At 45.1% G+C, this 25,622-nt stretch overlaps 1 protein-coding gene across 13 annotated transcripts in view; it reads left to right on the top strand.

The window, feature by feature from the left end:
- Nucleotides 1-25,258, top strand: part of PIP5K1A (phosphatidylinositol-4-phosphate 5-kinase type 1 alpha) — a 51,491-nt gene extending 26,233 nt beyond the window's left edge. For 6 of the 13 annotated variants that reach the window (XM_037997961.2, XM_037997966.2, XM_073008396.1 and 3 more), the window contains 13 exons: nt 1,814-1,894; nt 6,778-6,908; nt 7,357-7,474; nt 7,659-7,811; nt 9,284-9,583; nt 11,749-11,954; nt 13,419-13,502; nt 14,365-14,413; nt 15,131-15,215; nt 17,608-17,754; nt 17,923-18,052; nt 22,827-22,872; nt 23,589-23,686. In XM_037997961.2, the coding sequence (XP_037853889.1) occupies nt 1,814-1,894; nt 6,778-6,908; nt 7,357-7,474; nt 7,659-7,811; nt 9,284-9,583; nt 11,749-11,954; nt 13,419-13,502; nt 14,365-14,413; nt 15,131-15,215; nt 17,608-17,754; nt 17,923-18,052; nt 22,827-22,872; nt 23,589-23,591 (1,533 nt within the window). In that variant the 3' untranslated portion in view covers nt 23,592-23,686. Of the gene's footprint in view, nt 1-1,813; nt 1,895-6,777; nt 6,909-7,356; nt 7,475-7,658; nt 7,812-9,283; nt 9,584-11,748; nt 11,955-13,418; nt 13,503-14,364; nt 14,414-15,130; nt 15,216-17,607; nt 17,755-17,922; nt 18,053-22,826; nt 22,873-23,588 lie in introns of all 13 variants that reach the window. The other 7 variants (XM_007977242.3, XM_037997962.2, XM_007977239.3 and 4 more) reach the window with 4 other exon arrangements.
- The last annotated feature ends 364 nt before the right edge of the window (nt 25,259-25,622 follow it).

Below are 25,622 nucleotides of genomic sequence, written 5' to 3'. Positions count from 1 at the left end.
TCTTCCAGCATCTGTCAGGTGATATACTGAGAGTTTTCTGGTACTAAGGGCCTTGGCTGAAAGAATAGAACTTGAATATCAGGTCTTAAGATTGGGACATCCAGCCAGTCACGGTAGCTCATGCTTGTAATCCTAACACTTTGGGAGGCTGACGTGGGAGGATTGCTTGAGGCCAGGAGATCGAGACAGGCCTTTGCAACATAGTGAGACCCTGGTTCTACAAAAAATAAAACGTTAGCCAGGTGCACACCATAGTCCCAGCTACTTGGGATTGCTTGAGCCCAGGAGGTTGAGGCTGCAGTGAGCCATTATCACACCACTGCCCTCTAGCCTGGGTGACAGAGACAAGACCCTGTCTCAAAAAAAACCTGTGACATCCTGTTTCCACTGGTCTCTCAGCCTTCTGGCTTATTAACTTAATGCGTATTGATATCATGAAGAGTAATTTCATGTCTGTTGCTCTGGCATCTTGGCTCTTAGGGATAACGTTCTAGCTTTCTAGACTGCTGTACTGGTTTACTCCCTCTCTTCTTTCTTGCCTTTTTTTTTTTTTTTGAGATGGAGTCTTGCTCTGTTGCCCAGTGTGGAGTACAGTGACTGGGCTTGATCTTGGCTGACTGTGTCCTTCGCCTCCCAGGTTCAAGTAATTCTCCTGCCTCAGCCTCCTAAGCAGCTGGGATTGCAGGTGCACGCCACCATGCTCGCCTAATTTTTGTATTTTTAGTAGAGACAGGGTTTCACCCTGTTGACCAGGCTGGTTTTGAACTCCTGACCTCAGGTGATCCCTCCTGCCTCGGCCTCCCAATGTGCTGGGATCACAGGTGTGAGCCACTGCACCTGGCCTCTTTTCTTTTCTTTTTTTTGTTGAGACAGAGTTGAACCCTGTTGCCCAGGCTGGAGTGCAGTGGTATGATCTTGGCTCACTGCAACCTCTGCCTCCTGGATTCAAGTGATTCTCCCGCCTCAGCCTCCTGAGTAGCTGGGATTACAGACACATGCCACCACATCAGGCAAATTTTTTGTATTTTAGTTGGAGATGGAGATTCACCATGTTACCCAGTCTGGTCTCAAACTGCTAGGCTAAAATGATCCTCCCCACTTGGCCTTCTGAGTAGCTGAGATTACAGGTGCACACCACAGCACCCAGCTATGTTTCTTTCTTTCTTTTTTTTTTCTGAGTCTCGCTTTGTCACCCAGGCTGGAATGCAGTGGTGCAATCTCACTGCAACCTCCCCCTCCCAGTTTCAAGCAATTCTCTGTCTCAGCCTCCCGAGTAGCTGGGATTACAGGTTCCCACTACCGTGCCTGGATAATTTTTGTGTTTTTAGTAGAGACAGGGGTTTCACCATCTTGGCCAGGCTGATGTTGAACTCCTGACCTCGTGATCCACCCGCCTCAGCCTCCCAAAGTGCTAGGATTACAGGCGTGAGCCACTGCACCCGGCCATCACCCAGCTATGTTTCTGCTAGTATTTAAAAATACTCACCTTTGGTTGGGTGCAGTGGCTCATACCTGTGCAGAGTCTCAAAAAAATAAAGAATAAAAATATTCACTTTTATTTTCTGTGTCTTCTGAGGACCAAAGGGAAAATATGTGTCCTTTGGAGTTTTCTTCTGTGATATTTTAGCCACTTAATTCATTGGGAACCAACATTATAGCTGTATATTTGTGTGGGATAGATCTTCTGAAGGTTTTGTAAAATATTTTTTATCTAGAAAGAGTATATTGTTTCAGTTTATTTTGATGCATCATTGTGGTAGCTATTTGGTATCTTACATGGGAATTTGTATTATAATCTTGACTCTTCTTCTAGGTGCCTTATGCCTCTGGCATGCCCATCAAGAAAATAGGCCATCGAAGTGTTGATTCCTCAGGAGAGACAACATACAAAAAGGTGTGTCTGGATGGAACCTTCTCATCTTGCTCCAGGAGCTCAGCAGCTTACTCTGGGAACTCAGTCTCCTTGAAATTACTCTCTACATACTGACTGTCCTGTTTCTTGGTATCCTAAGCTTTTGTGCATAATATAGCTTAGACTTTAGAATTTCTTTCTCAAAGGGTAAATTGTCTCCTTTGTGTATATGGATGTTTAAATGAGAATATTTTTGGCTGGGCACAGTGCCCCAGGCCTGTAATCCCAGCACTTTGGGAACCCGAGGCAGGCAGATCATTTTAGGCCAGGAGTTCAAGACCAGCCTGGCCAACATGATGAAACTCTGTCTCTACTAAAAATACAAAAATTAGCCAGGTGGCATACGCTTGTGGTCCCAGCTACTCGGGATGTTGAAGCAGGAGAATCGCTTGAACCTGGGAGGTGGAGGTTGCAGTGAGGTCAGATTGTGCCACTGCACTCCAGTCTTGGTGACAGAACGAGACTCCATCTCAAAAAAAAAAAAATTTTTTTTTAGTGAACAAATCTGGCTTTGGTTGCTATTTTACTGAGCTGAAGAAACTGGGTTTCCCTGTTAGGTGTAAATATGTAAGAAGGCCATGAAAACCATTCTTATCTTACCATAGGGAGCCATGTCTCTCGCAGTCTTTCTGTCTTTTTCTCCATTGCTGGATATATATCAATAGAGGGCCAGGTCCCAGCCCAGCCTGTTTATACAAATATAGGTAATAGGTCTGATTTTTTTTTCCTCTTTTTTTTTAGAGCCAGGATGTCAATCTGTCACCCAGGCTGGATTGCAGTGGCATGATCATAGGCAGGTAGCAGGAGGCTTCTGTAACCTCCGACTCCTTGGCTCAAGTGATCTTCCTGCCTCAACCTCCTGAGTAGCTGGGACTACAGGTGCACACCACCGCATGTGGATAATAAAAAATTAGTTTTATGAGATGATCTCACTGTGTCACACAGGCTAGTGTCAAACTCCTGCCCTCAAGCATTCCTCCTGCCTAAACCTTCCAAAGTGCTGGAGTCACAGGGGTGATTGACCGTGTCTCGCCTCCTTTTTTTCCCCACAAAGTCATTTAGCTGGCGAATAGTACCTAGAACATCTGCTTTTTTGAGCTCTGAATATCAAATGGACTGGAAAGGAGCAGTAATAGTGAAAAAGTGGAAAGTGAGCTGGTGAAGGGAAAACAGAAGCATCCTGGATCCTTGAGGGATCCAAATTCTTGAGTTCTGGACTAATTTGCAGATGGTTTAGGCTTCCTGAGGGACAGTATTCAGTCTCCCATTTAGCATCTGTAGTTTGTCTGATATGGGGTGTGAAGATTTCTTGGAGATATATTTCTGGCCTATGTAAATTTTGTGTTCATTCTCTATTTCATTGTCCCAAGTAGCAGAGGTGGACTGACTCATTCTCGGTTAAGGACCTGACAGTCCCCAGAATGGGCTCTGAGGCTCATGCCAATTACTTTTACTGAAGTTCTTCATTTAAAAATTTTTTTTTTTAAGAAATGGGATGTTGGCCGGGCGTGGTGGCTCAAGCCTGTAATCCCAGCGCTTTGGGAGGCCGAGACGGGCGGATCAGGAGGTCAGGAGATCAAGACCATCCTGGCTAACACGGTGAAACCCCGTCTCTACTAAAAAATACAAAAAACTAGCTGGGTGAGGTGGCGAGCGCCTATAGTCCCAGCTACACGGGAGGCTGAGGCAGGAGAATGGTGTAAACCTGGGGAGGCGGAGCTTGCAGTGAGCTGAGATTCGGCCACTGCACTCCAGCCCAGGCGACAGAGCAAGACTCCGTCTCAAAAAAAAAAGAAAGAAAGAAAGAAATGGGATCTTGCATTTGGGAGGCCGAGGCAGGTGGATCACCTGAGGTAAGGAGTCCAAGACCAACCTGACCAACATGGCAAAGCCCTGTCTCTACTAAAAATACAAAAGTTAGCTGGGCACGGTGGCGGGCATCTGTAATCCCAGCTACTCGGGAGGCTGAGACCTGAGAATAGCTTGAACCCGGGAGGCGGAGGTTGCAGTGAGCCAAGGTTGCGCCATTGTACTCTAGCTTGGGCAACAGAGCGAGACTCTGTCTCAAAAATAAATAAATAAATAAGAGAAATGGGATCTTGCTCTGTTGCCCAGACTGGAATGCAGTGGGTGCGTTGATGGCTCACTGCAGCCTTGAACTCCTGGGCTCAAGCCATCCTCCTACCTTAGCCTCCAGAGTAACTGGGACTATAGGCCTCAGCCACCACATCTGGCTTATTTAGCTTTTTTATTTTATTTTATTTTTTTCTAGGGAGTTTTGCTCTTGCTGCCCAGGGTGGAGTGCAATGGCACGATCTCCACTCACCACAACCTCCGCCTTCTGAGTTCAAGTGATTCTCCTGCCTCAGCCTCCCAAGTAACTGGGATTAAGGCATGCGCCACCATGCCTGGCTAATTTTGTATTTTTAGTACAGATAGGGTTTCTCCATGTTGGTCGGGCTGGTCTTGAACTCCTGACCTCAGGTGATCTGCCTGTCTCGGCCTCCCAAAGCGCTGGGATTACAGGCGTGAGTCACAGCACTCGACCATTTAGCTCTTTTTGTTTTTCTTTTTTGAGACGGAGTCTTGCTCTGTCGCCTAGGCTGGAGTGCAGTGGCGCGATCTCGGCTCACTGCAAGCTCCGCCTCCCGGGTCACGCCATTCTCCTCCCTCAGCCTCCCCAGCAGCTGGGAGTACAGGCGCCTGCCACCACGCCTGGCTAATTATTTATTGTATTTTAGTAAAGACGGGGTTTCACCGTGTTAGCCAGGATGGTCTCTATCTCCTGACCTCATGATCTGCCCATCTCGGCCTCCCAAAGTGCTGGGATTACAGGCGTGAGCCACCGCGCCTGGCCAGCTCTTTTTATATGTTGAATATTGAAATAAAAAGATGAGTTTCTATTCTAACTGGGGAGGCAGACACTTAAAAACAATAGTAATAATTTATTTTCCTTTGACCTATTTGTACATTAAGAAAACTATTTGTAGGCTGGGCGTTGTGGCTCACACCTGTAATCCTAGCACTTTGGGAGGCCGATGCAGGCGGATCATGAGGTCAGGAGATCAAGACCATCCTGGCTAAGATGATGAAACCCTGTCTCTACTAAAAATACAAAATATTAGCCGGGCGTGATGGCAGGCGCCTGGTGTCCCAGCTACTCGGGAGGCTGAGGCAGGAGAATGGCGTCAACCTGGGAGGCGGAACTTGCAGTGAGCCGAGATCACACCACTGTACTCCAGACTGGGCGACAGAGCAAGACTCCGTCTGAAAAAACAAAAAAACAAACAAAACTAGTTGTAATTTAATGCCCATTGAGGACCAAGTAGAAATATAAGTAATGTCTGGTGGAGGTTGGGGATAAGGCAAATAGAGCAAAGCTGTCTAATCAAAGTTTCTGCGATGATTGAAATGTGCTGTATCTGTGCTATCCAATATGGTAGCTAAAAGCCACACTTCTAAGACTGAGAAAATAAGTTTTAAATTTAAATTAACTTAAATTTAAATAGCCATGTGTACCTGGTGGCTACTGTTATCAGACAGCAAAGATCTAGATGATGCGATACTTTCCCACAGGCTTGGAATCCTGGATTGTAAGAGTGGGGCTCTTGTATTTGTGTTTTGACCGTAGTTTGATAATTCTAAATCTGAATACTACTGTCAGAAATAATTTGTCTTTCGTGCTTTCTTCTTCAGTTAAGAGCTCTTTTACCACACTGTTGTCCTTTTGTTTGAGACAGTCTTGCTGTGTCACCCAGGCTGGAATATAGTGGTGTGATCTTGGCTCACTGCAGCCTCCACCTCCCAGCTTGAAGCAATTCTCCTGTCTCAGCCTTCCGAGTAGCCGGGACTACAGGTGCATACCACCTCACCCAGCTAATTTTTGTGTTTTTAGTAGAGACAGGGTTTTACCATATTGGCCAGGCTGTTCTTGAACTCTTGGCCTAAAGTGATCTGCCCACCTCTGTCTCACAAAGTGCTCGTATTAGAGGCGTGAGCCACCGTACCCACCCCACCTTTTTGTCCTTGAGACACTAGTCAGGCTCTTCCTTAGGGGACTAAGGTTTCTGCCACCAGGCAGTCAGATCAGAATATTAGTTAATTTTAGGGCTGGGCATGGTGGCTCATGCCCGTAATCCCAGAGCTTTGGGAGGCCTAGGCAGGTGGATCACCTGAGGTTAGGAGTTTGAGACCAGGCTGACCAACATAGTGAAACTCCATCTCTACTAAAAATATAAAGAATAAGTAAGGCATCATGGTGCATGCCTGTAATCTCAGCTACTTGGGAGGCTGAGGCATGAGAATCGCTTGAACTGGGGAGGCAAAGTTTGCAGTGAGCCGAGATGACGCTGCTGTACTCCATTCCAGCTTGGGTGACAGAACGAGACTCATTCTCAAAAAAAAAAAAAAAAAAAAAAACACAAAAAAACCCAGGAATGTTGGTTAATTTTAGTTACATTCTATATCAGATGAAGGAAATGTTTAGAGCGCTCCAGATACACTCTGGGGGCAGAAACCTTAGGAGTGGGAACTAACAATGTTCTGTCAATACTATGTGTCTTCCAAATACAGATATGGAACTCTTGTTTAGGTGGGCCAACAGGAGCACCTTGCCTAGCTGAGGCTGGCTCAGAGAGTCTGGCTTTGCTACTCTGTATCCTCACTGTCCTTCCAATCTTTACTAAGCTTAATTGCAGAGTACAGCATAGGGATGGGGAGACTGGATTGTCCCAGTTTTATCTAAACTATTGCTCAGACTAAAGGACATTTGTTTTAAAGTGTTTCTTCTAGCTTCTCCCTTCTGAATTTTTATTGTTATGGTGCTACTTATACTAGGAATTTTCTTCTAATTTCTCGTTTCTCAGACAACCTCATCAGCCTTGAAAGGTGCCATCCAGTTGGGCATTACCCACACTGTGGGGAGCCTGAGTACCAAACCAGAGCGTGATGTCCTCATGCAAGATTTCTACGTGGTGGAGAGTATCTTCTTCCCCAGGTACAGAGTTTAATGTTCAGGAGCATGTCCTGGAAATGTGGCCTTTTCAAATCAGCCCAGGACAGTTTTAGGGGTTCAGGTCTGACAGTTTAGGCATGTGTCCAATTCTTAACCTGGTTATAATCAGGGTGTTGTGGGACTAGAGAGTTCGGAGAGCAGATGCTATCCTCTAGATGCTTCCATTAGCCTCTGTCCTATGGATTGACCTGTAAAAAACAATCTCATGCATTGGATAGGAGGCAGTATGATTCTTTCTTATTCTTATGTCTTGCTGTCCATGCTGTGCCATTGTCTCACTAAGTAACTCATCTAAGGGCCCTGATTCTCTTAGGAGGAATGTATTCCCCCACTCCCCCGACCATGAGGTGACTCTTGAGTGTCTTCACAAGGTAGATTTTCTGGATGATAGGTACTGGCAAGTAATGGCTACCTCTGTTTAACCCCACAGTGAAGGGAGCAACCTGACGCCTGCTCATCACTACAATGACTTTCGTTTCAAGACCTATGCACCTGTTGCCTTCCGCTACTTCCGGGAGCTATTTGGTATCCGGCCTGATGATTACTTGGTAAGCACCTGGATATCAGGACCCTGTGACTCCAGTATCAGAGGGATATTCCCAAAGGAAAGCCCCTTTTCTCCACAGTCTCGCTCTGGTTTTTATTTAGAAAAGAATTGCGTCTGTAGGTGATTTTTATGTTGGCAAGGCCCTGATGTGTCTAAATCTCTTAGTTCTTCTCTGTTTGCCCCAGTATTCCCTCTGCAGTGAGCCGCTGATTGAACTCTGCAGCTCTGGAGCTAGTGGTTCCCTTTTCTATGTGTCCAGTGATGATGAGTTCATTATTAAGACAGTCCAACATAAAGAGGCGGAGTTTCTGCAGAAGCTGCTTCCAGGATACTACATGGTAAGGGAGAGAGAATCACTGTCCACCTGTGCTGCCCACTTCTGGGCAAGACTAGGGAGGTTGTCTTCAGCAGGGTAAAACTGTCAGCACTTCTATCTTAAGAACGTAGTACAGGCCGGGTGCAGTGGCTCACGCCTGTAATCCCAGCACTTTGGGAGGCCGAGGCAGGCGGATCATGAGGTCAGGAGATCAAGACCATCCTGGCTAACATGGTGAAACCTTGTGTCTACTAAAAATACAAAAAATTAGCCAGGCGTGGTGGCAGGGGCCTGTAGTCCCAGCTACTCGGGAGGCTGAGGCAGGAGAATGGCCTGAACCCGGGAGGCGGAGGTTGCAGTGAGCCAAGATTGTGCCACTGCACTCCAGCCTGGGTGACTCTGTCTCCAAAAAAAAAAGTGTAGTTCAGTTTTGTGCTTTTCACCCTATTTCTTTTGCCTCTCTATGGTAAAAGAGGTTTTGTTTATCTGTTCTATTTTAAGTGTTGCCAATCTCCTGGGCTCAAGTGATCCTCCCACCTCAGCCTCCCACGTAGTTGGGACTAAAGACACGCACCACCACGCTTGGCTAATTTTTGTAAACTTATTTTATTTTTTCGTGACAGAGTCTCGCTCTGTCATCCAGGCTGGAGTACAGTGGCGCAATCTTGGCTCACTGCAACCTCCACCTCCTAGGTTCAAGCAATTCTCCTGCCTCAGCCTCCTGAGTAGCTGGGATTACAGGCATGCGCCACCACACCAAGCTCATTTTTTATTTTTTAGTAGAGACAGGGTTTCACCATGTTGGTCAGGCTGGTCTCGAACTCCTGACCTCGTGATCCGCCTGCCTCGGCCTCCCGAAGTGCTGGGATTACAGGCATGAGCCACTGTGGCCGGCCTAATTTTTATACATTTTTAGTAGGATGAGGTCTTGATGTGTTGCCCACGCTGGTCTCAAATTCCTGAGCTCAAGTGATCCTCCTTTTGGCCTCCCAAAGTACTGGGATTATAGGCATGAGCTATTGCACCTGGCTGTTTTCGTCTTCTATTCTTAGTTCAGCTTCTAGTTTGGGGAATGAAGTAGGTTATTTCCCTTGATAATACTCTCTGCAGCCTTACTGTGACTGATTGCTATTGGAGGTTCTGGAGAAGTTAGGTAATCCTTACCTGCCTTACTACCCTTAAGAATATACTATACCCAGGGCAGAGGGTGTCGTCTTCTCTTAAATCTCTCTGAAGAAATATATCCATCTTACATTGGTATCCTGACTGATTTCTGTATTGGAGAGTCTGTGGCACAACTTGATGGTGAACTTATCATTGAAATAGATGTATAGGGAAATTTAAAGCATATATGTTGTAGGTTTATGGGCAGACAGATTGTGTCTGAATCTCATATAGGAGATAAAGGGAGGATGAGTGGTAACTTTTGCCCTCAAGTTTCACTGAAAATCAGCTAACTTGTTCTCCTACTTCTGTTTACTTTTGTGTTCTCAGAACCTCAACCAGAACCCTCGGACTTTGCTGCCTAAATTCTATGGACTATACTGTGTGCAGGCAGGTGGCAAGAACATTCGAATTGTGGTGATGAACAATCTTTTACCAAGATCAGTAAAAATGCATATCAAATATGACCTCAAAGGCTCAACCTACAAACGGCGGGCTTCCCAGAAAGAGCGAGAGAAGCCTCTTCCCACATTTAAAGACCTAGACTTCTTACAAGACATCCCTGATGGTCTTTTTTTGGATGCTGACATGTACAACGCTCTCTGTAAGACCCTGCAGCGTGACTGTTTGGTGAGTTTGTTATTTAGACACCAAAAAATCTGAGTTACTAAAACAGCTTGATTGTTCTTAGGCATTAAGTTTGTGGGAGATGGGACTCTGTTCCTTAGCACCGTATGTCCTGGGCTGTATTTAAAATAACTTTTAATTAGTTCATTGCTATTCCTTTACAGTTTTACTTTCTCCCCATTTATCCTCCCACAGTGGGATTTATTTCCTTCTCTAGCTAGCCTGGGCCTCATAGTCAAATGTTCTGGTTATTTTCACACCAGCATCATCCTTCCTCAGATTTTGGTCCTGGCTGCCAAATCCAAATTTATATTTTGGAAGCTGAGTGCTGCTGAAGAATATTATAGAAGCATATATACTGGCATCTCTACAGATTTATGATGTCCAACCCACTTGGGCTTTCAATATCGTTCTTCAGTCCATTTGCTGTTGTTCTCAATAGGGATTTCACATGTTTGGCACTTAACCATTTTCTGACTCTCATCTCCCTAGCTTTGTTTCTTAACAAGCTACCTTAACTTTTTATTGTATTTCATCCTCTCATGCTGCCCCTGTCATTAATAGATAAATGTATCTACATTTTACTTTATTTTTTATTTTTTGAGACGAGTTTCACTCTTGTCGCCCAAGTTGGAGTGCAGTGGCACGATCTCGGCTCACTGCAATTTCTGTCTCCCAGGTTCAAGCGATTCTTCTGCCTCAGCCTCCCAAGTAGCTGGGATTACAGGCGCCCATCACCATGCCTGGCTAGTTTTTGTATTTTTCGTAGAGACAGGGTTTCACCATGTTGACCCCGCTGGTTTTGAACTCCTGACCTCAAGTGGTCTGCCTGTCTTGGCCTCCCAAAGTGCTAGGATTACAGGTGTGAGCCAGCGCACCCGGCCTAGATATCACTCTTGACCTCTGTACTCTTCTATCATGTGAACACTTCCCAGTGTTGCACATATTAAACTGTATTGTGTTTATTTTACATTTGTATCCCTTTCTAAATGTATAATGTCCTTGAGGACAGAAACTCTCTCTTTAATATCTTTATATCTCTGTAAGGAGGCACAGTGCCTACATGGTGGGGATTCAGTAAATGTTTAACTCAATTGAAGCTAGTCATATAAGGTCCTACCACAGATCTGTTCTGTCACAAAGTGTACTTTACCACAACCTCACTGTGGAATCTTCACAGCACAAATACGTATTCCTTGTTCTCTTGAGAAGGTAGTGTTCTCTTCATGGAGACATACGTGGAAAGAACAAAGACAATCTTGTGGGCTAGGCAGTGGGACTTGGAAAAATTATGTTTACTCAAATGAGAGAAAGCTAAGGGTATGTAAATAAAGACTAACCAGGCTGGGCGTGGTGGCTAACACCTGTAATCCCAGCACTTTGGGAGGCTGAGGCAGGCAGATCACCATGTCAGACGTTCGAGATCAGCCTGGCCAACATGGTGAAATCCCAACTCTACTAAAAATACAAAAATTAGCTGGATGGGGTGGCACTGTAATCCCAGCTACTTGGGAGGCTGAGGCAGGAGAATCGCTTGAACCAGGAGTTGGAGGTTGCAGTGAGCCGAGATCGCAACATTGTACTCCAGCCTGGCTACAGAGCAAGACTCAGTCTCCAAAAAAAAAAAAAAAAAAAAAAGGGTGGGGGCATAAAATAAAATAAATAAATAAATAAAATCTAGCCAGAGGGGGTTAACATACTTTTCTCCAGGGAAAAAAGTAGGAAGAGGCAAAGGATAATCCTGTGTTTAGCCTTACAGATTCACTGTAAGGCTAAATTAAATAATTACATCATGAAAGCTGTCAAGCCAGGCGTGGTGGCTCATACGAATAGTCCCAGCACTTTGGAAGGCTGAGATAGGCAGGTCCCTTGAGTCTAGAAATTAGAGACCAGCTGGGCAGCATGGTGAAACCCTGTCTCTACGAAAAATAAAAAATTAGCCGGGTGTAGTGGTGTGTGCCTGTAGTCCCAGCTACTTGGGAGGCTGAGATAGGTGGATCCTTTGAGCCTGGGAGGTTGCAGCTACAGTGAGCCGAGATCACATCACCGTACTGTAGTCTGGGTAACAGATTGAGACCCTTTCTCAAAAAAAACAGAAAAAATTGTGAGATCCTGCAAAATATTTTTATTTCTCCCAAGGCTCAGATCATGTTTTTTCCTTCCGTTAGGTGCTGCAGAGCTTCAAGATAATGGATTATAGCCTCTTGATGTCAATCCATAATATAGATCATGCACAACGAGAGCCCTTAAGCAGCGAAACACAGTACTCAGTTGACACTCGAAGACCAGCCCCCCAAAAGGCTCTGTATTCCACAGCCATGGAATCCATCCAGGGAGAGGCTCGACGGGGTGGCACCATGGAGACTGATGACCAGTGAGTGGGCTCAGGGCCACTAGGGAGGAGAACATAGGCCCACAGCACTTTTTCTTTTTCTTTTTTTTAGTTTCACTCTTGTTCAGGCTGTTGTGCAATGGCACGATCTCGGCCTACTGCTACCTCCACCTCCTGGGTTCAAGCGATTCTCCTGCTTCAGCCTCCTGAGTAGCTGTGATTATAGGTGCCCACCACCACACCCAGCTAATTTTTTGTATTTTAAGTAGAGACGGGGTTTCATCACGTTGGCCAAGCTAGTCTATGAACTCCTGACCTCAGGTGATCCACCCACCTTGGCCTCTCAAAGTGCTGGGATTACAGGCGTGAGCCACCGTGCCCTGTCTCAGCACTTTTTCTTTAGAAAGGGACCCAGCTTCTGGAAAGGAGTAGCCTTGACTCAGCAGTTGGATCAGTAACATTAATGTTTACAGAAATATAGAATGGGTTTGAATGAGCTTTCTTAATATAAAAGGAAAAGAAGATTAATTTCAGGTTTATAATGTATGTGGGAAGGAGAGCTATTCAAGAATTAAAGACTTAAAAAATTATAGTCTTAGATGCGTGTGTGCAAATTATATTAGAACTTTATTATCATTTTTTAATCTTCTCTTTTTGTTAGTAATATATTAGAACTTAATCAAAAATAATTAATGGGCTGGGCATAGTGGCTCATGCCAGTAATCCCAGCACTTTGGGAAGCTGAGGCAGGTGGATCACTTGAGTCCAGGAGTTTGAGATCAGCCTGACCATCATGATGAGACCTCATCACTACAAAAATCAAAAATTACCCAAGTGTGGTGGTGAACACCTGTGGTCCCACCTACTCAGGAGGCTGATGAGGCAGAAGAATTGCTTGAGCCCAGGATGTCAAGGCTGCAGTGAGCCACTGTACATGCCACTGCACTCCAGCCTGGGCAGAGAGAATGAGACCCACCCTGTCTCAAAAAAAAAAAAAATTATTATAGACTTATTTGTGGAAGGCATCCTTCTTCATCATGGATCTATCTAGTAAGTGTAATTACTGAAATACCACAAATATCTTAGGTTGTTTATTTTTTTAAGATATCCTGTAACATGACTCTCAAGAAGAGTGTCTTAGTGGGCATAAATTAAGATAGCAAAAGTACTGAAGTTGAGTTAATTAGGAGAGCATTCCCAAAATTGCTGAGTAGTGGAATTTTAGATTCTCTTTGGTGGAATCAGAGTGGAAGAGGTAGGCAAGGAGATTTGGAGAAAACTAGATTATAATACATACGCTAGAGAGTTCCTGGGGTTAGAGAAAGGATCTCATTTTCTCCTGTTTTTTTAATATATTTTTTTCTCTTTTTGTTTTCTTGATCACTTATTGTCTGATCTCCTGGTTTATGGAAGATGAGGCAGTTATGTTTAGGTTTCACTTCCCTGTCCTGATCTGACTAAACTAGCCAACAGATTTTCTCACCCTTTCCTTTTTGCCTTTTCCAGTATGGGTGGCATCCCTGCCCGGAATAGTAAAGGGGAAAGGCTTCTGCTTTATATTGGCATCATTGACATTCTGCAGTCTTACAGGTGAGGAACATATGGATCCCAAATTAAGAGAGGGTGGATACAGATAACCACTCATGTTTGTCTTTTAGATGGGTTTGTTGCCAAGTTCTTCCGGAAGCAAGGATAGTGAGTTGCAGTCTGGCTACTTACTTCGTTAGTTTTCAGATGGTTTATTTCCTTGATTTTGCCTCTTTCCCCGGCCTTTACAACCCCCCCTTCCCCATCTCCCCAGACATAATGTATACCTTCTGTGGAAAGCTGAGTCAGTCTTGGAAGCACCAGGGTGGAATATGCCATCTGTCTAACTCTTTGCAAAAACCTATGAGATGAGTCATGCTCCACATTGGGATACAGCTAGAAACATTGCCCTTTTCCATGGAGGAAAAACAGGAGGGTCACTGTGTTCTGTAAAAAGTATCAGCCTGTGGAACTAAGAGGCAATGAAGTGATCATCAGGGAGGAGCTGGAAATGTTAGACCCCGGTTTTGTTCCTGTAAGGTTTTAAGTACTAATGAGGACTGGACAGTACTTGGTTTGTTGGTTCAGTATTATCATCCAGTTTTAACTACCCTTTCCAGTCTTGCCCATCTGTTCCTTCAGCTCTCCTTTTATAATAAATATTCATGTTCCTGATTTGCCAGGGACATAAATTGCCCTTTTCCCATGGGGGAATAATTGACTTACCTAGAAACAACATTGGTCTCCATGATGAACCAGCACTGCTGTGTCTGTTCTTGGGAAAACCAGTGTACCAGTAGATGTGCTTTCTCAGCTTCTGTCTTTTGAATGTTTTCTATTAGCCCTTTAACCCCCTAAAATATAAAGTTATTAAGATCATTTATTGAAAAATGACATGAGGAGGTGATGTACATTTTTCTTGCAGGTTTGTTAAGAAGTTGGAGCACTCTTGGAAAGCCCTGGTACATGACGGGGTAAGTAGCAATACTAGAGGCTCTCTTACCCACTTCTGCCTCCATCACTTCTGATTGGCCTCCTCAGTTTCTTGCAATTTTTTTCTTTTTTTTTTTTTGAGACAGGGTCTTACTCTGTCACCCAGGCTGGAGTGCAGTGGCATGATCTCGCTTACTGCAACCTCCGTCTCCCAGTTTCAAGTGATTCTCCTGCCTCAGTTTCCCGAGTAGCTGGGACTACAGGCACACGCCACCATGCCCAGCTAATTTTTGTACTTTTGATCTCAAAGTGATCTGCCCACCTTGGCCTCCCAAAGTGCTGGGTTGACGCGGAGTCTTGCTCTGTCACTCAGGCTGGAGTGCAGTAGCATGATCTCAGCTCACTTCAACCTCCACCTCCCAGGTTCAAGCGATTCCCATGCCTCAGCCTCCCATGTAGCTGGGATTACAGGTACCCGCTACCATGCCTGACTAACTTTTGTATTTTTAGTAGAGATGAGGTTTTGCCATGTTGAACAGGCTGGTCTCGAACTCCTGACCTCAAGTGATCCGCCCACCTCGGCCTCCCAAAGTGCTAGGATTACAGGCGTGAGCCACCATGCCCGGCCTTTTCCATTTATTTCATTTGTGGGTTTTACCCTTCTGCTAGGGGCTCAGTCTGGGGGAAGATGGCCCTTGGACTAAAGGTCCACTTGCTGGGCCTCCCTCTAACTCTATAGCATTTCTTCTGCTCTGCAGGACACTGTCTCAGTGCATCGCCCAGGCTTCTACGCTGAACGGTTCCAGCGCTTCATGTGCAACACAGTATTTAAGAAGATTCCCTGTAAGTGGTTTCTACCAAGTGACTGCCTACTCTGACCAGTGGCTCCCTTACCCCAAGAGAACAGAGGGCAGGACACCTCTGGTAGGGAGCTGCCAATGCCAGAGGCCTCTCCTCCCACCTACATCCCATGAGAGCCATGTCTTTTTTTTTTTTTGAGACGGAGTCTCGCTCTGTCACCCAGGCTGGAGTGCAGTGGCCAGATCTCAGCTCACTGCAAGCTCCGCCTCCCGGGTTCACGCCATTCTCCTGCCTCAGCCTCCCGAGTAGCTGGGATTACAGGCGCCCGCCACCTCGCCCGGCTAGTTTTTTGTATTTTTTAGTAGAGACGGGGTTTCACCGGATTAGCCAGGATGGTCTCGATCTTCTGACCTTGTGATCCGCCCGTCTCGGCCTCCCAAAGTGCTGGGATTACAGGCTTGAGCCACCGCGCCCGGCCAAGAGAGCCATTTCTTATCCTTTGTGTTAGTCAGTCTGTCACAGTCATATCCAAGTTGCTGTTTCCCCCTTGGCTCTTCCTGCATATGTCAATGAGGTGAGGGCCATTTCTGGGGAACTGGGATGTGTAGTTGTGGATGTAGGATCCATGCCACAGAGATAGGCAGAGCCAGACTTTTATGTACAGAGATATGCAATGAGGTTACCAGTGTTCTGTTTTATCTTCTAGACTATCTCAGGTGGTTAGAGAAGCATTTACTAATTTCTGCTTAGCACATGTTTTTAGTCTCTTTCCTCAACTTTCTTCTTTAGAAAGTGCCAATATTCTTTTTTTGCAAATCTTCCATGCTGCTGCCACAGCAAATTCTAACTTCTCTTTCCCTTCTTCTCCTATTAGGCATCATTAGTCACATAGCAAGGGAGAGGGGACCTAGGCATGCCAGATAGTCTTAAGGGATATGGAAAAACCAGGCTGGGTGCAGTGTCTCACACCTATAATCCCAGCACTTTGGGAGACCAAGGCAAGAGGATCAGTTAAGCCCAGGAGTTTGGAACCAGCCTGGGCAACATGATGAGACCTCATCTCTACAAAAAATTTTTAAAAGATAAGGAAAAAAATCATTTCAATCTTTACAAAATGATAAATATACAAGTGTCAATTATTTAGTGCTGGGCACATATGTGCTAAGAAGATGTAGAGTGAAAGAGTTACCTTTGTTGACTGGGCACGGTGGCTCATGCTTGTAATCCCAGCACTTTGGGAGGCCAGAGCAGGTGAATCACCTCAGGTCAGGAATTCGAGAAGTCTGACCAACATGTTGAAACCCCGTTTCTACTAAAAATACAAAAATTAGCCGGGTGGTGGTGCGTACCTATAATCTCAGCTACTCAGGAGGCTGAGGCAGGAGAATCACTTAAACCCGGGAGGAAGAGGTTGCAGTGAGCTGAAATAGGGCCATTGCACTCCAGCCTGGGTGACAGGAGAGAAACTTCATCTCAAAAAAAGTTATCTTAGGTTTTACTATAGGATACTATTAAAGAAAAAGGGGGGCCAGGCGCAGTGGTTTACGCCTGTAATCCCAGCACTTTGGGAGGCCGAGGCGGGCGGATCATGAGGTTAGGAGATCGAGACCATCCTGGTAACATGGTGAAACCCCGTCTCTACTAAAAATACAAAAAAAAATTAGCCTGGCATGGTGGTGGGCGCCTGTAGTCCCAGCTACTTGGGAGGCTGAGGCAGGAGAATGGCGTGAACCTGGGAGGCGGAGCTTGCAGTGAGCCGATATCGCACCACTGCACTCCAGCCTGGGCGACAGAATGAGACTCCATCTCAAAAAAAAAAAAGAAAAGGAAAAGAAAAAGTGGGCGGGGGAAGTAGCACACACCTGTAATCCCAGCACTTTGGGAGGCAGAGGTGGCTAGACCACCTGAGGTCAGGAGTTCGAGACCAGCCTGACCAACATGGTGAAACCCTGTCTCTACTAAAAATACAAAATTAGCTAGGCATAGTGGCGCATGCCTGTAATCCTAGCTACCCAGGAGGCTGAGGCATGAGAATCACTTGAACCCTGGAGGCAGAGGTTGCAGTGAGCCAAGATTGCGCCATTGCACTCCAGCATAGGCAAACGAGCAAAACTCCATCTCAAAAAAAAGGAATAATGCATTAGGGTACGTTTCATCTGATGGAAGTAGAGCAGCTGTCAAGGCTCCATGTTGGAGGGGTAGGTGTGGATATGTTTCCTTTCTTCTAGGTTTTATGCCTCTTGGAAAGTGAAGTGAGCTAACACCTTGTTCTCTGAATAGTAGTTCATAGAGCCCATCTTTGTTGACATTAGCTTTTTCACTTTTCAGACCAACTTTGGGTGTGTGTTGGGGATACTAGCAATTACTTGTATGGATGTCTTGGTAATGGTTGCTAAGGTGGTTGCTAAGTAGGCTCTCTCTTTCCCTTTTGAAGTGAAGCCTTCTCCCTCCAAAAAGTTTCGGTCTGGCTCATCTTTCTCTCGGCGAGTAGGCTCCAGTGGCAACTCCTGCATTACTTACCAACCATCGGTCTCTGGGGAACACAAGGCACAAGTGACAACAAAGGCGGAAGTGGAGCCAGGTCAGCACTATGGCTGGGGTCTCCATGTGATTGGGTACTCCTTCCCTTCCTTCTGAGCCTTTACCTTGTCCGGCTAGGACCTCTGCTCCCATTTCCATCCAGGAAGCCAAGCTGCTACATATTTTTCCTTGTATTTACCGTACCCCATCTTCTCTTTCTTTTTTCTAGGCGTTCACCTTGGTCGTCCTGATGTTTTACCTCAGACTCCACCTTTGGAGGAAATCAGTGAGGGCTCACCTATTCCTGACCCCAGTTTCTCACCTATAGTTGGAGAGACTTTGCAAATGCTAACTACAAGGTTTGTTTATTGGCCCCTTTCTCCATATAATCTTATCTCTCTTTTCAAGTCCTTGGAAACCTCTATAATATGATTGCATCGTAATAAATTACCCCAAAGGTTAGTGGCTTAAAATAACAAACATATATCATACTTTCTGTGGGTCAGGAATCCAGGCCCAGCTTAGCTGGGTCCTCTGGCTCAAGATTTCTCATGAGGTGGCATTTAAACTGTTGGCCAGGGCTAGGGTCTCATCTGAAGGCTCAAATAGGAGAATCTGCTTCTAAGCTTATTTATGTGGTTATGGGTAGGATTCTGTTCCTTGTGGGTTGCTGAACTGAAGGCCTTAGTTCCTTGCTGGCTGTTGTCTGGGGGCTTCCCTCAGTTCTTTGCTACATGGACTTCTCCATAGGACAGCTCAGAACATGGCACCTGGCCTATCTGACAGTGAACAAGAGAGTATGTGCCTATGCAGAAACCGTAGCCTCTTAGAACTTAATCTCAGAATTGACATTCTACTACTTGTGCTATATTCTGTTCACTAAATGCAGCCCACACTCAAGAGGTAGGGATTACCCAGAGGTGTGAATACCAGGAGGCGCAGGGATCATTGTGAGCCATCTTAGAAACTGCTTGTCATAGTCTGCCCTCTGATCTCCAGTAATTTACATACCTCCATGTCCAAAATAAACTGACCCCTTCCAGGATCTCCAGAAGTTTGATCCCATTGTAGCATTAGCTCAAAGTCCAGAGTTTTATTACTTAAATTAGGTCCAGGTTTGGATGAGCCCCCCAGGTATAGGTTCTTGGCTCTACCCTCTAGACTCTTGGTTTTGTCTTTTGAGTCTTCCTTTTTCATCAAAGCTAGAGTGTGTTTTTACCTGAGTTCTTTTCTCAGCCTGCTTCTTTCCAGTAGAATTTTGGGGGAACTAGTGGTCTCTTTATTTTGTACTGTTTGTCTTTTTTGATCCAAGGTGGCAGTGTTTCTACTGATACAGAAGATTTTGTGGGCCGCCTGTGATTCTCTTTTTTTTTTTTTTTTTTTTTTGAGACAGAGTCTCGCTCTGTCGCCCAGGCTACAGTGCAGTGGCATGATCTCAGCTCACTGCAAGCTCCACCTCCCGGGTTCACGCCATTCTCCTGCCTCAGCCTCCCAAGTAGCTGGGACTACAGGCGCCCACCACCTCGCCCGGCTAGTTTTTTGTACTTTTTAGTAGAAATGGGGTTTCACCCTGTTAGCCAGGATGGTCTCGATCTCCTGACCTTGTGATCCACCTGTCTCGGCCTCCCAAAGTGCTGGGATTACAGGCTTGAGCCACCGCGCCCGGCCGAGCCTCCTGTGATTCTCCTTGGGATTTACTCCATTAGACAAAAGCCACACTCATAAATATCTTCTTCATGAGACCTAAGCCTACAGACACTGCTTTTCAGTTGAAAGGATCTGTGAAACGTAATCATTTTGAACAGCCTTTTGTATGACTGAATAGCACAATCAGCCCTCCATATCCACAGGTTCCACATCCCAGATTCAACCAACTGTGGACTGAAAATACTTGAGAGCCTGGTATGGTGACTCATGCCTGTAATCCCACCATTTGGGAGGCTGAGGTGGGAGGATTGCTTGAGGCAGTTTGAGACCAACCCGGTCAATAAAATGAGACCCCCATCCCTTAAAAAAAAAAAAAGAAAAAGAAGAAAAGAAAAAATAGTAAAAAAAAAAAAAAATTCTGAAAATGTTATGTTGTTGCTGACATGTACTGTACAGTTAGGCCTACAATGGTTGTGTCTGTACTTAACATGTACAGAATTTTCTTGTCATTATTCCCTGAACAATACAGTATAACAGCTATTTACATAGTATTTACATTGCATTAGTTATTATAAATAATCTAGGAATGATTTAAAGTATATGGAGGGCCAGGCGTGATGGCTCACACCTGTAATCCCAACACTTGTGGGAGATAGAGGCGGCCAGATTACTTGAGCCTAGAAGTTTAAGATCAGCCTGAGCAACATGGTGAAATCCCGTCTCCACCAAAAATATAAAAAAAATAGCTAGGCGTGGTGGTATGTGCCTGTAGTCCCAGTTACTCAGGAGGCTGAGGCAGGAGGATTGCTTGAACCCAGGAGGCAGAGGTTGCAATGAGCTGAAATCGTGCCGCTGGACTCCAGCCTGGGTGACAGAGCGAGACCCTTTCTCAAAAAAATAAATAAATAAAAATAAAGTATATGAAGGATGTGCATAAGTTATATGCAAATACTATACCATTCTATGTAAGGGACTTGTGCTTATGGATTTTGATATTCAAGGAGAGGTTCTGGAACCAGTTCCCCACAGATACTGAGGGCTGACTATACTCTGAACTGATACCTTTTGTTTTTCTGAGGTCTTATTGAAATGTTTCACAGTCACGTTTGGCTTCATCTTTAGACCACATTTTCTTGGCAGTGCCCTGGAGCTTATCCTTGCTCAAAAGCCTTTTTTTTTTTTTGGGTAGACATGATGTCTCACTGTGTTAACCAGGCTAGTCTTAAACAGTCCTCCTCCCTCTGCCTCCTAAAGTGAGCCACAGTATGTGGCCTGTCATTTCTTAATTTTAGCATCGTTTGCTCTCTGGAGAGGCTTAGAATTTTCAAAACCTATCAAGTTCTGGTATTTTTGTTTAATAGTCCTTCCCATAATTTCTTTCTATTCTATTCTCTTACATTTTACTATAAGCATCAAGAGAAAACCAGGTGGCACCTTCAGGACTTTGCTTGGAAATCTCCTTAGCTAGATTGTCCAATTCTTTAGGCACATATTCTACTTTTCACATAATCACAAATCACATTGTTGCTAAACTTTATGCTGCTACCTTACTAGGATCTCCTTTCCTTCAATTTCCAATAAAATTTTTCTCAGTTTAAGCCCTCACTGGTAACCCCATTTAAGTCCAAAATTCTATAAACAGCATATTCAGGACACTAACTTTTCACTAAAATGCTCCTCCAAGCCACCCGCAATGTTTTGTTTTGTTTTGTTTTGTTTTTGTTTTTTGAGATGGAGTCTCACTCTGTTGCCCGGGCTGGAGTTCAGTGGCACGATCTTGGCTTACTGCAATCTCCGCTGACAGGGTCTCCCTCTGTCACCCAGGCTAGAATGTAGTGGCACTATCTTGGTTTATTGCAACTTCCACCTCCCAGATTCAAGCGATTCTCCTACCTCAGCCTCCTGAGTACCTGGGATTATAAGCCTGCACCATCATGCCTGGCTAATTTTTGTATTTTTGATAGAGACGGGGTTTTGCCATGTTCCTCAGGCTGGTCTTGAGCTCATGGCCTCAGGTGATCTGCCTGCCTCAGGCTCCCAAAGTGCTGGGATTGCAGGCATGAGCCACCGCACTGGGCCACCACCCCCAAATTTTAGATTTTTGTTATAGCAGCACCTCAATTCCAGGTGCAAAAATCTGTATTATCTATTATTGTGTAACAAATTACCCCCAAACTTAGCTGTCAAAAACAAACATTTGTTATCTCAGTCCGAGTGTGGTGGCTCACACCTGTAATCCTAGCACTTTGGGAGGCCAAGGAGGGCGGATCACCTGAGGCCAGGAGTTCGACACCAGCCTGGCCAACATGGTGAAACCCTGTCTCTACTAAAAATGTAAAAATTAGCCAGGTGTGGTGATGCGTGCCTATAATCCCAGATACTCAGGAGACTGAGGTGAGAGAATTGCTTGAACCCGGGAGGCAGAGGTTGCAGTGAGCCATAATCGTGCCCCTGCACTTCAGCCTGGGCAACAGTGAGATCCGTCTCAAAAAAAAAAAGAAAACAAAATTTGTTATCCCAGTTTCTGTACCTTAGCTGGATGCCTTTGGCTCGGGTTCTCTCTGGAGATTACAGTCAAGCTATTAGTCCAAAAGCTTATCTGAGGGAAGATCAGGTTCTCAGCTCACTTACATGGTTGTTGGCAGTATTCGGTTCCTTTGTCACATCGCCCTCTCTATAGCCAGCTCTTAGCATAGGAGCTGAATTTCCTCAGAGCAGGCAAGCAGGGGCTAGAGCATGAGTCCAAGAAGAAGCTATGATATTTTTATAATCTCATCTCCGAATTGACATTCCATCTCCTGTGCCGCATTCTGTCCAGGAGAAGAGAATCACTAAGTGCAGCCTACACTCGAGAGGGGAGAGAATTACACAATGGCATGGATCTCAGGAGGCAGGGATTATTGGGGGGAATCTTAGAGAGTACCTACCACATCTGGAGATTGAAACAGAAGAGGGCAGAGTACTGGGAAATGTTTTATAGTATTCAAGAAGCCAAATATAGTTAATTAAAACAGTGTGCTTTGCCGGGAGCTGTGGCTCACGCCTGTAATCCCAGCACTTTGGGAGGCCGAGGCGGGCGGATCACAAGGTCAGGAGATCGAGACCATCTTGGCTAACATGGTGAAACCCCGACTCTATTAAAAGTACAAAAAAAATTTAGCTGGGTGTGGTGGTGGACGCCTGTAGTCCCAGCTACTCAGGAGGCTGAGGCAGGAGAATGGCGTGAACCTGGGAGGCGGAGCTTGCAGTGAGCAGAGATCGCGCCACTGCACTCCAGCCTGGGTGACAAAGCGAGACTCTGTCTCAAAAAAAAAAAAATAAAACAATATGCCTCAAAATCTAGTAGCTTCTTAGCCTCTTCTTTCCAAATTCTAAATTGATTCTGAAGTGAAAATTAGAGAAGCAGTATGAGATTTAAGAGGGGCGTCCTTTGTTGTTGTCTTCTAATTCTTTTTCTCTCTGCTTCTGTTTTTTTTCGCCTGTTAGTACAACCTTGGAAAAGCTTGAAGTTGCAGAGTCAGAGTTCACCCATGTGAGTGTCTGGGATGTGTGGGAGGTGAACGTTTTGCAGGGTATAAAGAGGATCACTGATGGCCTGGAGCAGGAAGTTAATTGGCAAGATTAGAGGATCTGGGTACCTCCTAAATCTTGTTTTTTATTTTTTATTTTGTTTTTATTTTTATTTATTTATATATTTTTTTGAGATGGAGTCTCACTCTGTTGTCCAGGCTGGAGTGCAATGGTGCAATCTTGGCTCACTGCAACCTCCGCCTCCTGGGTTCAAGCAGTTCTCCTGCCTCAGCCTCCGGAGTAGCTGGGACTACAGGCACACGCCACCATGCCTGGCTAATTTTTGTATTTTTTAGTAAGGGCAGGGTTTCACCATATTGGACAGTCTGGTCTCGAACTTCCGATGTCGTGATCTGCCTGCCTTGGTCTCTCAAAGTACTGGGATTACAGGTGTGAGCCATTGCACCCAACCATCGTGTTTGTTTTGTTTTTGTTTTTGTTTTGTTTTTTTGAGACTGAGTCTCGCTCTGTCGCCCAGACTGGAGTGCAGTGGCCTCTCAAAGTGCTGGGATTACAGGCATGAGCTACCGCGCACGGCCGCCATCTTGTTTTTAAAAAAATATCTTTGGTACCTGATACTTGGAGGCTGAAGCTGAAATAGAAACTTCTTAACGCTTGAAATCCATTCCTGCTTAATCTCATACTCCACATCCTTAACTTTACACTCTCCTTTTACAGTAAGCGCAAAGCCTCAGAAGACCTGGAACAAGATTCTGCCACCTCTGTGATCCTGAGATGTGTCAGCCCTTGCCCCAGCAATGCTGAATTTTCCTCTACTTGGTCATCAAAAAAGGAGTGTAATAGAAGCGAGGGGAGCTCCTCCTCCATCTTATTACTGAAGAAGAACCTCCTCTCCTTCCCCTTCCTCATGAATGGGCATTAGTGCCTCAGACAGTTGAGGACCGAAGCATCCCCTCCACTCCAGAGTTAGGTGGTACAGATTTTCAACTGGCTAACCCTTGGCCTCCACAATTGAATTTTTTCAGACCCCCCATTCTTCATGCTGGAAATGGGATTGCTATACTTGGCAGTTTTCTTTCCCCTCATCTTTGACCAGGAACTGGACTCTTTAGTTTCCTCAGGACAGACTAGCTGGCACATTATCTCCACCTTAGTTCTTTCTCCCTGATCCCTGGAAGAATACCCCTGTAATCTCTGTAAAGGTTTTTGGGGGGATAAGGGAGTTTAACCACCTCCCAGCGTTCTTTTTTTTTTTTTCCCTGAAAAAAGGAAAAAGCGCACAGCACACAGTTTCAAGCCAGCTTCAGATCAAAACTCCAGAAGTGTTGACAAGATGCCTATTCGTAGGGTTCCCTCAGAAGAGCCATGGTGTTTGTGAAGAGAAGAGTAGTGATTGCTCTGCCAGAAGCAGCTCCTCTTTAAGCTCCTCCTTTCTTGATGAATTTCTTAAGGCTGAAGGAATGGAGAGTGGGACATGGGGTAATCTTTACCCCTTTTGTTAAAACAGGAGGCAGCCATGGGCTGGGAGATCATAGCCCTTCCTAGGCAGAATCCTGTTCACTGCCAAGCTATAATTATTATTACTATTTTGCAATTTGAAATATATTCTGGTTGATTTTCTAAATGTGAAGACTTACTAAATGAATTTTAGATCATTCTCCAAAGGAGATTTTTTTGCTCTTCTCATCTTTTCCAACAGTGTTCTCCTGTTTGTGGAGCTAAGGTGAAGAGGGGACACCTGTCTGTTTTATCAGGCAGTCTGTATCTATGAGACCAGTAAATATTTTCTTAAACTCATGGGGAGACAGCAGATTCTTGCCTTGGTGAGGTCATTGCTGTGCCATATGTCCTACCCCCCTGTCTTCATGCAGGGAAGTTGGAAATGGGGGCTACATATGCCCTCTCCTCCCCATCTACAAGAGTTGTGGTTTTCCATCTGATTCTTCCACTCTTGTCAGGGGAAGAAGGGGGCCTGGTATCTCAGGCAGATGGTTGAATTCTTGTTCTATCCCTTCTCTATCCCACCCTTCCTTGATAATATGTTAGCCCATACCCCAAATAACTGTCTATATTAGACACCCCCAGCCAGTTTCTGGCTGCCTGTCTTTGCTGCCATGTTCTTTTTTACAAGAAGGAAAGAGTTCTTGCTATTTTTTTTCATAATTTACTATTTATGATGTATTTAAGTGTTTTATTAAGGACACAGTTCTGTTAGGGGTGGGAGGGAATATTTTAAGGGAGGGCTGGGTCTTAGGGAAAGGAATGGGGAATCAACATTTTTATGAAGTGTCACTATTTGCCTTTACTTTGTATTGTTCAGAAATGGCAAATACAATATAAAAGTGATACATGGTTTTAATGTAATAAACTTTAATCGGTTATTTAGATCTCTTATTTCTTCTGATTCTTTTTCATATACCATCTGCTCACCCTCCTACTCCACCACCCAGGCTCAGTTTTGTTCGTGTTGCCCTAAACAAAGGCTGCATACTTTCCAGCTTGCAACACTGCAGCTTCACTCTTAAGGCTGTATGTCCGTATGTCCTCTTCCTCAGCAACCCCATTGTCTTCACAAGGAAAAGCAGTGAATGAATATGAGGGGAATTACTGTAGGTCTCTTGCCTAGGTTGCAACCCAGTTTAACAGGGATTTGGAGATTCAAAACTCATTTTACTCAGGTTTAAGAAGAAAGGAGGGGGACAGTGGGAAAAGGTAAGTTTGAGGTTGCTGGCCTTAGTGATTCCCTCCCTT

Source organism: Chlorocebus sabaeus, chromosome 20 (assembly GCF_047675955.1).
Source record: "Chlorocebus sabaeus isolate Y175 chromosome 20, mChlSab1.0.hap1, whole genome shotgun sequence".
NCBI classification, from domain to species: Eukaryota; Metazoa; Chordata; class Mammalia; order Primates; family Cercopithecidae; genus Chlorocebus; species Chlorocebus sabaeus.
This window is presented reverse-complemented; position numbering and strand designations above follow the sequence as displayed.